Source organism: Ovis aries, chromosome 8 (genome assembly GCF_016772045.2).
Source record: "Ovis aries strain OAR_USU_Benz2616 breed Rambouillet chromosome 8, ARS-UI_Ramb_v3.0, whole genome shotgun sequence".
Taxonomy (NCBI): Eukaryota; Metazoa; Chordata; class Mammalia; order Artiodactyla; family Bovidae; genus Ovis; species Ovis aries.
Genome location: NC_056061.1, coordinates 68556099 through 68569756, shown reverse-complemented (window position 1 = coordinate 68569756; position 13658 = coordinate 68556099). Strand labels below are relative to the sequence as shown.

At 43.2% G+C, this 13658-nt stretch overlaps 1 protein-coding gene across 19 annotated transcripts in view; it reads left to right on the top strand.

The window, feature by feature from the left end:
- Positions 1 to 13658, top strand: part of PLAGL1 (PLAG1 like zinc finger 1) — a 96267-nt gene that overhangs the window by 73328 nt on the left and 9281 nt on the right. For 11 of the 19 annotated variants that reach the window (XM_060419774.1, XM_042253558.2, XM_027972515.2 and 8 more), the window contains one exon: positions 955 to 1021. The exons of 5 other annotated variants lie outside the window; for them this stretch is intronic. In XM_060419774.1, coding sequence (XP_060275757.1) covers positions 1005 to 1021 — 17 coding nt within the window. In that variant the 5' untranslated portion in view covers positions 955 to 1004. Of the gene's footprint in view, positions 1 to 931; positions 1022 to 13658 lie in introns of all 19 variants that reach the window. 3 more of the 19 variants (XM_027972517.2, XM_042253565.1, XM_042253563.1) reach the window with 1 other exon arrangement.

Here is a 13658-nt window from a genome sequence, read left to right as displayed (position 1 = left end):
GCTGACTTTTATAATTAATTGGTGAACAGAGATACCTATTTCCCAGTGCTCATCAGGGATCGTGGTGTGAAGCTGGCTGTAGACTTTTTCTGGAGACTTCATGAAAACCTAAGTTCCCAGGGCCCTGGTGCTGCTGTCAGTTTGTATTTAGTTTGTGCTGTGGCCTGGGAATGTGCATTTCTAAAAGATTGCTCTGGTAATTCTAACATAGTCGGGTTTGGTAACCACTGAATCACGTATGCAAATTGCAGACTTCAGCCTTTTCACCCTGCACATTTGATAAATCTGTATGGAGATAGGAAGCTTTTTATGTGAAGCTTTTGTTGAAAATGAGTACCTATTGGTTGTTGCTGATTTTTTTTCAATTCATAATTTGCTTTAGGCTCTGTTATTGCATGGATTTGCATACCTGTTTTATGGTATTCTAATACTGTTGGTTTAAAAAAAATGCTATTTCCTCTGAGTGCTCTTTTGAATATTTTATGTAAGCAATTTCATGCGTTTTTCTCTACTTGTAGAAAGCAGGGAGAAACATCAGGGTTTTTCTAATCCACTTACAAGTAGGACAAAGATTGTAATATAAATACTTAAAGATCTTCTTGGGCAAGATTATATGAGATATTGAAAATCTTTTACGTTACAAGATTATGAACTTTAGCACCCCTTTTAAATATATCAGACTTTTACCATGTGGTATATCTGCGACATTTTAAAATTAAGGGTGGTGGGTCTATTGAAGTATTATACCGTAGGATTTTAAAATTTGAAATTGATCTGTCATCTATTAAAATACCTAAAAAGCACTAGAAAATATCCTCTGTACATTCACAGTTGTGTGTGTGCGCGTGCATGCGTGCTTTTGAAGTAAGCAAGCTCAAGTTGCTTCATGGCGGTGGGACGGGGGGTGTTTTTCTCGCTTCACTCACTGAAGGTGTGCGAGATCTCTTCTTACAGGTTTGAGGCCTCAAACCTTCTGAGAGGACTCCCTGACTGTCTTGGAGCTGATGTTTCCTGTCACCGAGTAAGTACACAAGCCATGATTGCTTTAAAAATTATTTCTATCTGAACATGTGTATTAGCAACTGCTTGGAAGCACATAGTCAAATAAGTCAAGGATGTGCAGGAGGTTCAAGGGACTTCAAAAAGGCTAAATATCTTTCCCCTCAAACTGTGAAGTACCTTAGAATGGAATTGTTTTAACCTTTTCTTTTTAAACAGCATTAGGATTCTCTGTGTTTCAGGGAATCAGATCCTGCAATTAGCAACTTCTCATATCCTCTGCTGTCCCCTACCCACAGCCCTGATAATACCTGCAAATCTCTGGAATTTTCCGCTGTCAACCCGTCAGTTCAAAAGCTTTAAAGCTGCCCTATCTCCACTCCCAACTTGTGTACATAAGAAGAGGTGTAAAGGTTGCCTCCCATCTGTGGAAGATGTTGACTGATAAGCCTAAGGAAGATGCTAGTCACGTACAAGTTGCCCTAGGGACTCCAGCTTCCTAGGCTTTGTTGGGAAATACTGCTGTAAAAGCTACTGCCAGAGTCAGAGGCTTGTGTAGACAGCTTAGCTGGGGGCAATGGCAAGGTGGAAGTGGGGAATGTTCCGCTCAGCTCAAAACACCCGGGTTAGGCCTCTGGTCACCCGTTGTCAGCAGTCATGACATGAAGGGAAGTTAACCCTGTGCATTGGGTGCTTTGCTTGGTATAGTACATCCCCTGTCGTATCTTTTTCTTAGTACCTATGCACAAAGAACTTTAGTCCCTGGACCTCAGTTTCCTCACCTATTAAGTGGGGATAAAGATGCCTTTCTAGCCCATCTCACAGATGGACATTAGTAGACAAAGGAGCATAAGAGGACTTTGAATTCAACTGAAATCTAATATTGTTTTACTAAAAGTTATTTTGGTTCTGTTTGAAGTAGAATTGTCTTACTAAATAATATTTTGATTTATTGGCCGAGAAATTGAAATCCATCCCAAGGTGGCTAACATATCTACTAGGAACTGAGAAAGGCAGTTCTAATTAGTTGGTGGGGGGAGGGCGGGAAGGCGAGGTCTTGCCATTTTATCTTCTGGTCATGGTGCAATAGACTGTATGATAACCAGCTAGATCCTGGAATATGACTGCCAAGTATTGGGTGGTGAGTCCATGGGCTGAAGACAGAGGTGGCGAACAGCCTAGGCCCTGTGCTGCAGCTGAGTGGGACAAAGCCCAGGCAGCCAGGATGGGGCGGTTCACTCAGCAGGCAGGGAGGGAAGAGAGGCATCACTCTAGGCTACTGGGAAGGAGCAGCAAGCATGTGGCGGGAAATTGGGCCTTATTGTAAGGAAGGTGCCTGGCCCCCGGGGCGACAGGAGCACAGACCAGCACATTGAAGCCCCTCCCGGGATGGGCTGGGGATGGACCACACATGTGGATTGCCAGGACAGCTACTTAGAGAGGTTCACATTCCTCCCCATTGAACCAGCTATGATTGTAATGGTTTGTTAAACAAACAAAGGACCTAAAGCTGTGAATGGGGGAGAGAAAAGACTTAAGGTGAAAAGGAGAGGAGGCCCTGTTTGTTAGTGTTCCACTCTTTTTAAGCTTTCTCCCCCATTTCCTCAACATTCCTTTCTCCCTTTCAGAGAAGGCAGTGCGGTAACTTGCAAAAGTTACCGCCTTGGGTCTCCAACCCCGTTTCCTTTTAAATTGGAAATGGGAGGAAATGTCTATCCCCTTACAAAGACAAAATGAGAAACCGGGGTCGTCTTAAAGGAATAGGGATACATATTTTTATATTTCTAACCAAGTGTTTCTGGGTGAACAATCGCCTTGGCATCCTTTGAATTTATGGGATGTGCTGTGGCAGGCAAAGAGAAAGTTCTCACTCAAGCACTGGGTAGTGACTCTGTCCCATAAATAAGGCAGGTGGCCGCAGAGGTGGGCAGCCCTCTGCTCCTGGAGGGAGGGGAGTGAGCGTTGGCGTGGGTGCAGCGGGTTAACTTTTTTATCCCTTGACTGTGTACACAATTTATGGTCAGGTGAGTTCTGGATGTTCCTCCGCTGAAAATGTTTGGCGGGCGGGGAAGCTGTAAATTGTCTTTTAAAACTGCCGGTTACGTTTGTGTCCATTCAGTTAATCAGATTAGGTTTCAGGACTTCCTTGTGGGGAAGAAAAAGGAACCATTTAGGTTTTGCGAACAGTACTGTTCCGTGTGCTATACATTATCCCTAAGGGAGGAGGCCGTCATCACTGTTCACTTTTTTTGGGCACAGCAGTCTGTCCGTGCAACATCTTTCCCTTCTCTGGCTCCCGGGCTCCTCTGCCTGGCGCACCAGCCCCGGCCCCGCCCCGCAGCGTGTTCCGGGCATGCCTCCTTTATAGGCCCGGCTCCAGCTCTCCTTGCGCTCACACCTGCCTTCCAGCCAAACTAAACCGCGGGATCCACACTGCCCTGTCTTGCTTCAGGCTCCTCTGCTTTCACAGGGTCTTCCCTCGGCCTGAAATAGACCTTCTCCCGTTTCTCCACCTGGTTTGCTCTAAACCCAGCGTAGGTAGTCAAAATTATGAAAACTTAGAAAGTACAGATTTTCAGAGAGAAACAACAGAGTCCTCTCTAATTTGGCCCCCAGCAGCCCTTTGCTGACACATTGTTTTCTGTACTTTCAGCCCTTTTTTTTAATTTAGAGACTGTTGTTTTAGGACAAAACCGTCCACTCAAGTCTGGAGCATGCACTTTGTAATTTTCAAGGTTCCGTCCAGAGAATTGAACTCCGGAATCTGGCTTCCCATCGCCCCTGTGACTCCTGCGCTTTCCTTGTTTCTTTTCTCAGCCTGAGCCTTTGCCCTCACACACTTTGTGGGAAGGAGTTGGGCTTTTCTCTTCCCTAGAATAGGCACCGTGTTAGGACCATAGACCCGGCCGGTAATTAGGTACGTTGGGTTCCTCGGCGGCCTACTCTTAGAGTCCTAGGAAAGATCGCCCCTGTCAGCTATAGAAACACACCCCAAAGGGCGGCAAGGGGGATAGTTGCAGCTTTGTTGGGAGGGAGGAGGGGGATATATTTCCAGCTGTCACAAAGGAGTATCCCTGCCACTGACTTTAATGACTAGAAAATCTTCTCCTAATACCAGGGGCTCTTGTCTGGATTTCAGGTCTGCGCTCCACCCCTCCCCCACCTCCCACAACGTGCTACCTACAGTTCATTAACAGTCTTCCTGAAACATTCCGTCCGGTTTCAGCTTGAGAAGCAGGCCTGGGCTTCGCGCTTGCTTCTCGGGATGCACATACCTATTTTGCTTGCTTGACGACCTTTGTCTGTTTCTTCCTAAATGTTCATATTTAAAAACACCATGTAAGAGGTGGGTCGAGGAGGCATGGGGAGGTTTTCAGACTCTGTAAAGATATTTCCTTTCCCTCCCCTCAGCCTGATGGATGCTAAGCTGAATGGCCATCCCGTCGAGGTGCTTTGGCCCTGTCTGGGGGGCCCTGAGCCATGTGAGCCCCCTGCTTCCGCTCGGTGCAGGCGCAGGAGGCAGTGGTGTCCTTACAGGCTGCTTCCACGTGACACCCCTGGGAGCCTGGCTCCCGCTCAACAGTCCCCTTTTGCCCTGGGTGGTTTGGTTTTTCCCAGTTTTCTGCGCTCATTGAGGCTCATACTCCTGGGCTTGTGTGTTTTGCAGTGCTTCCTCCCCTCCCAGTCAAGGTAGAGCTACCGGCGTTCCTCTCTGTGTCTGCCTGTGCCTCTCTCCACCTTTGTGTCGAGTGGCTAGTCTTGACAAAATCAGTTACATGTTATCTTCTATCTGCTAAACACATCCTAACAACAAAAGGCTGTCTGTGAAAAAAGAAAAGAAAAAGGCCTGCCTCTTCTAGTAGGAGAAAGTGGACAACCAGACAGGATTTTTGAGCTGTTAGGGTCTTGGTTTGTACTATCACCATTTAGAAATTATTTGGAACATCTCATCAAGTTTTTTAAAATGCAGACTGAATTCTCATTTTGCTTCTTTTTATCACCATGGACTTGTCACTGCACTGTCTTACCCAAGAGGAACTGAGGGAATATAAAGGCAGAAGGCTTCTGTTCTTGAAGCCTCTGAGAATTACATGCCCCTACAAGTCTGCTTCCCTCAGGCCCCACAGTGCAGAGTAGATCTCTTAAGAGGGGATCAGTCTAACTGCAGCCTGTTGCAGAGAAAACAAACGGACACCCCACTGTACACGCCAGACTGCTCCAGGGAAGACCAACACGGATGATCAAGGTTGAGCATGTGAGCTACTGACAAAGGACACCCACACAGAACCCAGGGTAGTTTATAAAGTCATTAATAGAAGCCAGACTCAGAATAGTATCCACTTCCCTGCAGCCACGTGTACCATTTGCTGTTACTTAGTTGGAAGATAACCTCAGCACCTCCTCTGTGCTGGAGGTCTCCTTGCTGGCCTGAATACCCATTGCTGCTGCTGCTGCTGCTGCTGTTTAATCATTCAGCCGAGCTGTATCCAACTGTTTGTGACCTCATGGACTGTAGCTTGCCAGGCTCCTCTGTCCATAGGATTTCCCAGGCAGGAATACTGGAGTGGGTTTTCGTTTCCTTCAGCAGGGGATCTTCCTGACCCAGGGATCTAACCTGGGTATTCTGCATTGGAAGGTGGGTTCTTTACCACCGAGCCACCAGGGAAGCCCCAAATATCCATTGAAAGTGAAAGTGAAGTCGCTCAGTCATGTCCGACTCTTTGCGACCCCATGGACTGTAGCCTACCAGGCTCCTCCCTCCATGGGATTCTCCAGGCAAGAATACTGGAGTGGGTTGCCATTTCCTTCTCCAGGGGATCTTCCCAATCCAGGGATCAAACCCAGGTCTCCAGCGTTCCAGGCAGATGCTTTAACCTCTGAGCCACCAGGGAAGCTGTGTTTAACTCAACACAGCTAAAACCAAACTCCAAATTCCTGGTTTTGCTAGGTTTTTCTTCTGTGTCTTGATCTATCTTTCCCTCTCCACCATCACTCTCCCCCTCTTTCCTTTAAACTTTTCTAAATTCTTATTTGACTACAGTGGTCCCTCCTTGTCTGAGATTTCCTTTTCCACGATTTCAGTTACCCACAGTCAGCCTTGGTCTGAAAATGAAAGATTCCGGAACAAGTAATTCATCAGTTTTAAATTGCACACCGTTCTGAGTAGCATGGTGAAGTGGTGGTGCCAGCCTGTTCATCCTACCTGGAATGCGAATCTTTCCTTCTCCCAGCATATGCTGCCTGGTGGTCATTAGTTGCCAGCTCAGTTATCCGACCGACTGTGCGTATCACAGTTACCTGTGTTCACGTAGTCCTTATTTAACTTAATACGCACAAAAGTGATGATGCTGGCAATTTGGATGAGCCAACAAGAAGCCATAAAGTGCTTCCTTTAAGTGAAAAGATGAAACTTATAACCTCATAAAGAGAAAAATCATGTGCTTAGGTTGTTAAGATGAAATCTTCTATCTGAAATTGGGAGGAAGGAAAAAAAAATCGTGCTAGTTTTGCTGTTGCACTTCAAACCACAAACATTACGGCTGTGGTTCACGATAAGTGCTTAGAAAAAGACATTGCATTTGTGCAATAAGATATTTTGGGGAAAATGTTTTGACAGAGAGGGGAACCCCATTCATGCAACTTTGAGTATAGTGTTTTGTTATAATGGTTCCATTTTACCATTGTTGTTAATTCCTAGTTGTGCCTAATTTCTAAATCAAGCTTTGTCATAGGTATGTATGTATAGGAAAAAAACATAAGGTTTGGTAGTGGTCTCAGGCATCTACTGAGGGTCTTGAACGTTATCTCCTGTGGATAAGGGAGCTGACTAGACTAGATTCCTGTTGCCCCACTCCCTGGTCACTAGTCCTGGGATTCGCTGCCCCTTGCAGTTTGGCTCCTGTTGGTTTTTGTAGCTCTCGGAGGCTTAGATTCTTGTGCCATTTATGCCTTTCCCGTCACTGCCTCCTGTTCCTGTTGAGACAGTGTTTCATTGGCATTTTTCTACCCTTTTCTACTACTTCTCTCTTTACCTCTCTCACTCTTACCTCCACATAAACCTGGAGTTAGTCCCTTGGCTAAGTAGGTGAGTCAGTCTGCTAAAATATTACAGCAAAAGAGCCCACCTTCTCTCAGTGCAGCAGAGCAAGTACATCACTAACACTTCATGATTTGGACTCTGTCTCTCCAACCTGTTTGTCCCTGGAGCCTGCATGTTTACATTCGTTTCTAGTCATACTGAAGTAGTTACTTTCACGTACCTTGTGTTGATTCTTTCCCTTGGCCTGAAATAGACCACTTCCCCTGGAATGCCGGGTAAAGTTGCCGGCTCAGCTTTGGCTTCTCCATGAAACTTCTCCTTATCCCCCAAGTAAGAGAAGTTATTCCATCAACAATCATAGGGTAAATGTACAAGGGAAATTATTCTAATGGTGGACCAATAGATGAAATCTGGATAAATTCTTATCCATTCTGAGTTTCAATGATTGTTTTCACTTTTTTTCATGTGTGAGTCTTTATAGAGCAGTTTAATTGCATCATATCTTAATTCCTAAGGAAAAGAGCATCTTCGAATACAAAAAGCCTCACTCCAGTCTTGGATGTTGTCTCTTTCCCTTCCACTGGGCATTACTTGGTTTTGCCTGACTTTCTGGTTTTTGCCAGTCTAATTGGGGGTGTGTGTGTTAAGAAATAAAACAAAAAATGTCAGATATGATAAGTGCATGACACAAGAAAAGAAAGAAAGGCAGGAAACAGAGGTATAAAGTGTGCCAGGGGTAGGGTAGAGCTGGCCCCAGATTAAATTAATCAGGATTGAAGTTTTGCCAGTCAAGACGAGGGAAGACCCAAAGATTTCCCAAAAATATAAAAGGGAAATGATTTTAATGATAGAACAAGAGATGAAACCTGGATAAAATTGTACATATTTTCATTTGTTTTATGGACTATTTGAATTTCTCTGTGAAATACCGTTTTATTTTTTCTTGCCTGAAGGTTTAAAGGTTTAAAGTTTTGTTTTAAATATTAAATCTGTAATCATTCTGGGATTAATTTTATATAGATGTATGGTGGGAATCCAGTTTCCTTGTGGATAACCAATTATTAAGTAGTCCGTGCTTTCCCCAGTGATTGCAGTGCCAGCCCTGATGTATATAAAGTTTCCATACAAAAGGGGATCTGTTTCTAGGCTATTCATTCTTCTCCCATTGGTCCGCTTGTCTAATCCTATGCCTATATCATACTGCCTTAATTACTGTAGCTTTTTAAAAAATGTTTTTACCTGTTATCTTTCACCATTTCCTCTTTGATCAGTTTATAGGATGATGAGTGTGATCCAGTCGAATGGGGAAAGTCTTGACTACTCTTGATTTTTCCCCCTCAGTATAAAGGTTTAGAACGATCTTGTCAAGTTCCAACAAAGAACCTTGTTGAATTTTTATTAGAACTTCACTGAATCAGTATATTAATATGAAGATAAATAGATACCTGAATATTACAATAATACTATCTGTATATCTATTCATGAACATGGTATGTTTCTTAATTTATTTAGGTCTTCTTTTATGTCTTTCAGTAGAATTTTATAGTTTCTCCGTAACTATTTTATCTTTGGTTAGACTTACTTTAGATATCTTTGCTTTGTGGCTAATTAATTTTAAATTATATTCTGTTTGCTGGCTTTTAGAAATGCAATTGATTTTGTATTTTGACTTTTGTAACCAAATACCTTGTCAGACTTCCTAATTCTCACATTGTATGTGTGGATTCTTTGGGGTTTTCTGTATAGATAGTCATCTGTAAATATTGAAATATTTATTCTATTCCAATGTTGTCTTTTTATTGCTTTATTGTATGAACCACAACTTCTAATACAAATCTTTAACAAGAAATGGTGATAAATAGGCACCTTTTTCATATAGCAAAGATGCTAAACTGTTTCATTAACTTAAAAATTCTCTCTACTTTCCTGCTTCTTGGTCTAATGATATATATTTTAACCATTTAACCTATGGATAATTTTAATTAGTCTCTGGGTTTTGTTAGCTGTGTTATAAAAGATTGTTTCATGGTGCTAATCACTAGGTGAGCACTGGAACTAACAAAGATGTAAAAATAGCAGGTACCATCAAAAGAGGCCCCAGTGGCAAACATGGTGCCTTAGAGTCATTGGGAGTTTATTCAAATGGCAGATTCTCAGATGTTTCCCCAGCAAGTCTGACTCAAATGCCTACCCCTGCCCCTGGGGTCTTGCACTTATCACTGCCCTTTTTGTTACTGTTTGTTGTTTTCTTTTTTTAAAATCCTGTTCTTCATTTAGGGATCTCTTGATTCTCTCTAGAATATTAATGCTAGTTGTTTCTAAAGTTTTCTTTTTTCTCCATACAGTCCTTTTCTTCTTCTTTAACCTAGCTGCTTTTTTCTGTTTGTTCTGTGTCGGTTTTTCCTAGTAGGTGCTTGCTTCTGATTTCTGGTGATCCTCAGCTGCCTGGCTTGTGAGTGGAGCCATAGAAAAGCTGATGGGAGCTTTGTGTACTTAGATAGGCTTTGTCAACAGGGGCTTCGTTGTAGGGTAATACGGGTAAACCCTTCAGGACCGCCGTTGGTCCTTGTCGTGAGCTCTTTTCTCTTGGGCTAGTTAGCTTTCCCAGAGAAGACTCTTTCAGTCTCCTGTCTTGGAGAGTATAATAGGCCTGGCTGCCATTGTTCCGATCGTCAAATAGGGGAAGTATGCAAACTTCCACTTAATTCGCCCTGTGTCAGCACAGTACCCACTTCTCATACCCTCTGTCGGGAGGGGGTCAGAGGGCTGAATGCACTGCCAGACTCGAAACCACTCTTTCTGTTTCTATGCCCACATGCATCCCCACTTCCAGAAGTTCCTAGAGCCTAAATTTGAGCCTTTTGATGGTTGCTTCATAGCTTTCCATCACTGCCTTTAGCATTCAGCTTTCTTGGGACGGCTAAATCAGCTCCTGCTTGTTTACCTACTTTGCAAAACGTTGTTGCTCTTTTTTCCTTTCCTGTTATCTTAGGCTGTGTTTTTTGCGGGAAAAAAAATCTCATTAATACTATTTTTTAAAATTAATTTATTTTAAGTGAAACAAAGATGGATATTTTTAATGATAAAAGGTACAATTCACAAAGAAGATAGACATCATACACCATTAGACACTTTCATTAATACTGTTTTAATAGAGTTTCAGGAGAGACTGAAGCTGCATACTTTAATTCAGTTTACCATCTTTAACTTGACATTATTACCATTACTTGTGACTAGAAGGTTAGCACCCTATCCTTTTTCATATTTTTCTTAGTGTGTAGATTTGATGTTCTGAAGCTGCGGTATAATTTTCTCTCTAAATATGAGATAAACAATTCACTTCAGCGTTCTGGCTTATTTTAGGCCTCATTTCTAAGAAAATAAGAGCTTAGTCACGGGTTAACAAAATGAAGTCTCTCCAGGTGACAGTTTAAAAGAGTCAGTAGGCAGCAAGGCTGATGGCTTGGCAGGCCGGGGAGGTGGGCCTTGTTGCGCGTGGCACTTCCTACAGCAGGACGGGCAGGGATGGAAAGGGGTAAGAGCCAGTTCCTTCTGCCACCAAGAGCAGATTGTCTCAAACGTTTAAAGTGGACGTGTGTACCCAGTGTTGAGTAGTTCTGGAGGGAACACAGAGGAACCCTTTGCGGAAGTAGTTTCTCACCAAACCAGTCCTCCCTTCTGAGCCTGGGTTTTCCATGCTCGGCACCTCCACCATGGCCCCCTTAGCCCGAGTCCCCTGTGGGCTCACCTGGACTTTGGTAATCGCTTCCTCAGTGGTCTCCCCATTTCACCATCTCACCATGCGGAAGAGACGCTCATTCCTCTGCCCGGGAATGACGAGGGAAGCAGGAGTTGGCCAGGTAGATCCTGGGTGGCACGACAGTCCAGGAAGGGGCACGGTGTGGAAAAGACAGAAGCCTGAGTGATGTTGAGCATGGTTAGCAAATAGCCAGTGGGTTGATCTGCAGCCTCAGTTGCCTTTGGGCCGCTGTGGGGCAGAGGTCTGCAGACATGGCAGGTGGCAGGCTTTGAGGGTCCAGCCTAGAATGCAGCCTACCCAGGAAGCTTCTTCCAAGTGGTATGTCAGCTCAGGTGTTGTGGATTTTAATGATGGTCTGTTAGTACTTTATTGAGGATGTGCACACGCATACACACTTTGATAACAGATTTTTAAAGATGCTGACAAATGAATCCCTGTGATTCGGAAGGCATCCTGCCCTCTAGTCAAAAGGTAGGCCTGTCTTACGTGATAGGATCTATTATATTATCATCTGTACCCCTATTTGAAATGAGATTTGTACAAAGTGTTTATTGCTTGAATTTCCAAAGAACATTATAGCGCCCTCCCCTCCCTTCCTCTTTTTAACCTTCACCTGATAAAATGCAGTGATTGAGGCATAAAATATATGGCCTGTGCCTTAGGAATTGTCATTGACTTTGTGAAGAGTCAAACTGAACTGATGGCACAAAGAGGGATTTTTCTCTTTTGTCATCTAAAAGCTGTGGTCCCTCTCCTTGCAAGAACTGCAATACACATGCCTCCAAATTTTCCACAGAATTTTGGAGAATTCAGAGTCACGGGCCCTGAAAGGTCTGCCATGGGTCCCACTTAAAAACCTCTGTTCTAAGTGAAGGCTGAAAACCCAGCCACAGCCATCTGGTAGGGGACTCAACAGGCCTTGCATCTATAATCCTCAGCCAAGTGATGAGTCCAGCCCTGGGAGCTCCCCTTTTACTGATTAGACATGTAATGAGCCCTGCCTCTTCTGGCATCTCCTTGCTCAGGTACAAGACCTGTCACATTTCACAGTGCATGTGCACAACAGAAAGGTAGCAGTAGCCGCCACCTGGAGGTTCTGAGAATCTTCTTCCTCCTGCTAATGTTTCTGGATGGCTTTTTCATGATAGAGACTTGCTACTAGCGTCCTTCAAATATGGAGGGCAGCACCTCTCTAGAAGCCTCCTGGAGCCAAATAAACAGGGAATTTCCACCTGCCCTGCTCCATGATTGGCTGTTGCATATTGTGTGAGTATAAGAAGAAACAGAACTTTTAAAACTGACCTTAACACATTTATATAAAAGCCATCCTAGGTTTCAGGAGTATGAGTGGAAAAGAAATGTTTAGAATAGAACCTTCTTATCTACAAGGAGTGGTGATGAATGGAATAAAAAAAAAAACAAGAGTGCCCATGTTGGAAGACTAAAAATGGAAATTCAATTTCCTCCCAGAAATGGGCCTTGCATTGTGTCACTGGGGACAATGGAAATAGAAGCCAGAAGTCATAGTTTATTTTAAGAATGTTGTAAAACATTTGTCCCCCATTAGCTGATTGTGTTACGCAGCACTGGGGACGTCCTGGAACTCCACTTGTGCTCTGACCTCTCCCTCCACCGCCGTATACCACCAGCCCTCAGGGAACACAGTCCTTCCTGGCTGTTGCCATATATATATGTTCTTATTCCAATCTGATCCTCTCTCATCCCCAAAATAATCAGCACGAACAGAATGAAGCAGATGGCACAAGCCTTCTTTGGCATACGGGCAGATCTGTATCACTCACTCAGTATTTTTAGAATCAAGGGGATTGAAAATTATGTCCTGAGATGTTTTGGGGGAAGACTTACTCTCTTTCCAGGGTGACAGGTGCTGAAATATTACCATATTTAAGACTCAAATTCAATCTGTATGTCAGATCACAGGGCAGACTGATGATCATTGGGACCATCCCTTTGTTAGTTCTCTGTTTAGGATTGTTGGCAGTTGGCCAAATAATAGAAAGTTCATCACAAGTCTGTTTAAAGGGTGTGGCCAGAGCTCATCAGATTTCAAGGAAAGATTGGAATCGGCAGCAGCCAGCCAGTACTGATCAAGTACATGGTGATGGGAGATGTTGTATTATCCACACAGCTTATTTTTTAAAAATAGCTGGGCTTTGATCCTCAGCCACAATGAATTTATAATCTGCTGAGAAAGGCTACGTTTATAGAAGTTTGTGATTATATCATGAAAACAGTGCAAATATTTATATTTGAAGATCCATATTAATGAAATACACAATTATGGTGAATGAAATGTTATAACTACTAGTGAATTTGAATACATCATTTAATAAAAAGCCTTCCTGAAGAAACTAAGGAATGCTTACTGTCATAAAGTAGTTGAGTTCAACATTTGAGGACCAATTTTGCACGTGGGGTTAGACTGGGTGTATTTAACACAGAGACCTAAAACTCAATAAAGATAAGAAAAGTCTTGGGCAAAGACATTAATGCAGTACGTTAAATAAGTGTAAAAATATTTATGTGACTTAATGTTATGTTGTTCTCTGCAGGTTTAATGGGGAAAGAGTTAGAGGAAATGTCTCACATTTAAATACAGTATAGTCATGTCTAAAATGTCTTGATTGTATACCCACCATCTTTGAAGGCCCAAGGGAAATGTAGTGACATCTATAACTTGTTGGACTTTTGAATCGAGGGAAGTGACTGGAAAGTGGATTTGGGAAGCTTTAGTCAATGCTAACGGGCAGATACTTTTTCTTTAATTGAAAAAATCTGATTTTTCCTTTGTATTCTTGGTGGTATCTGTTGAGAAACAAAGACCTCGGGCCAGTTTTT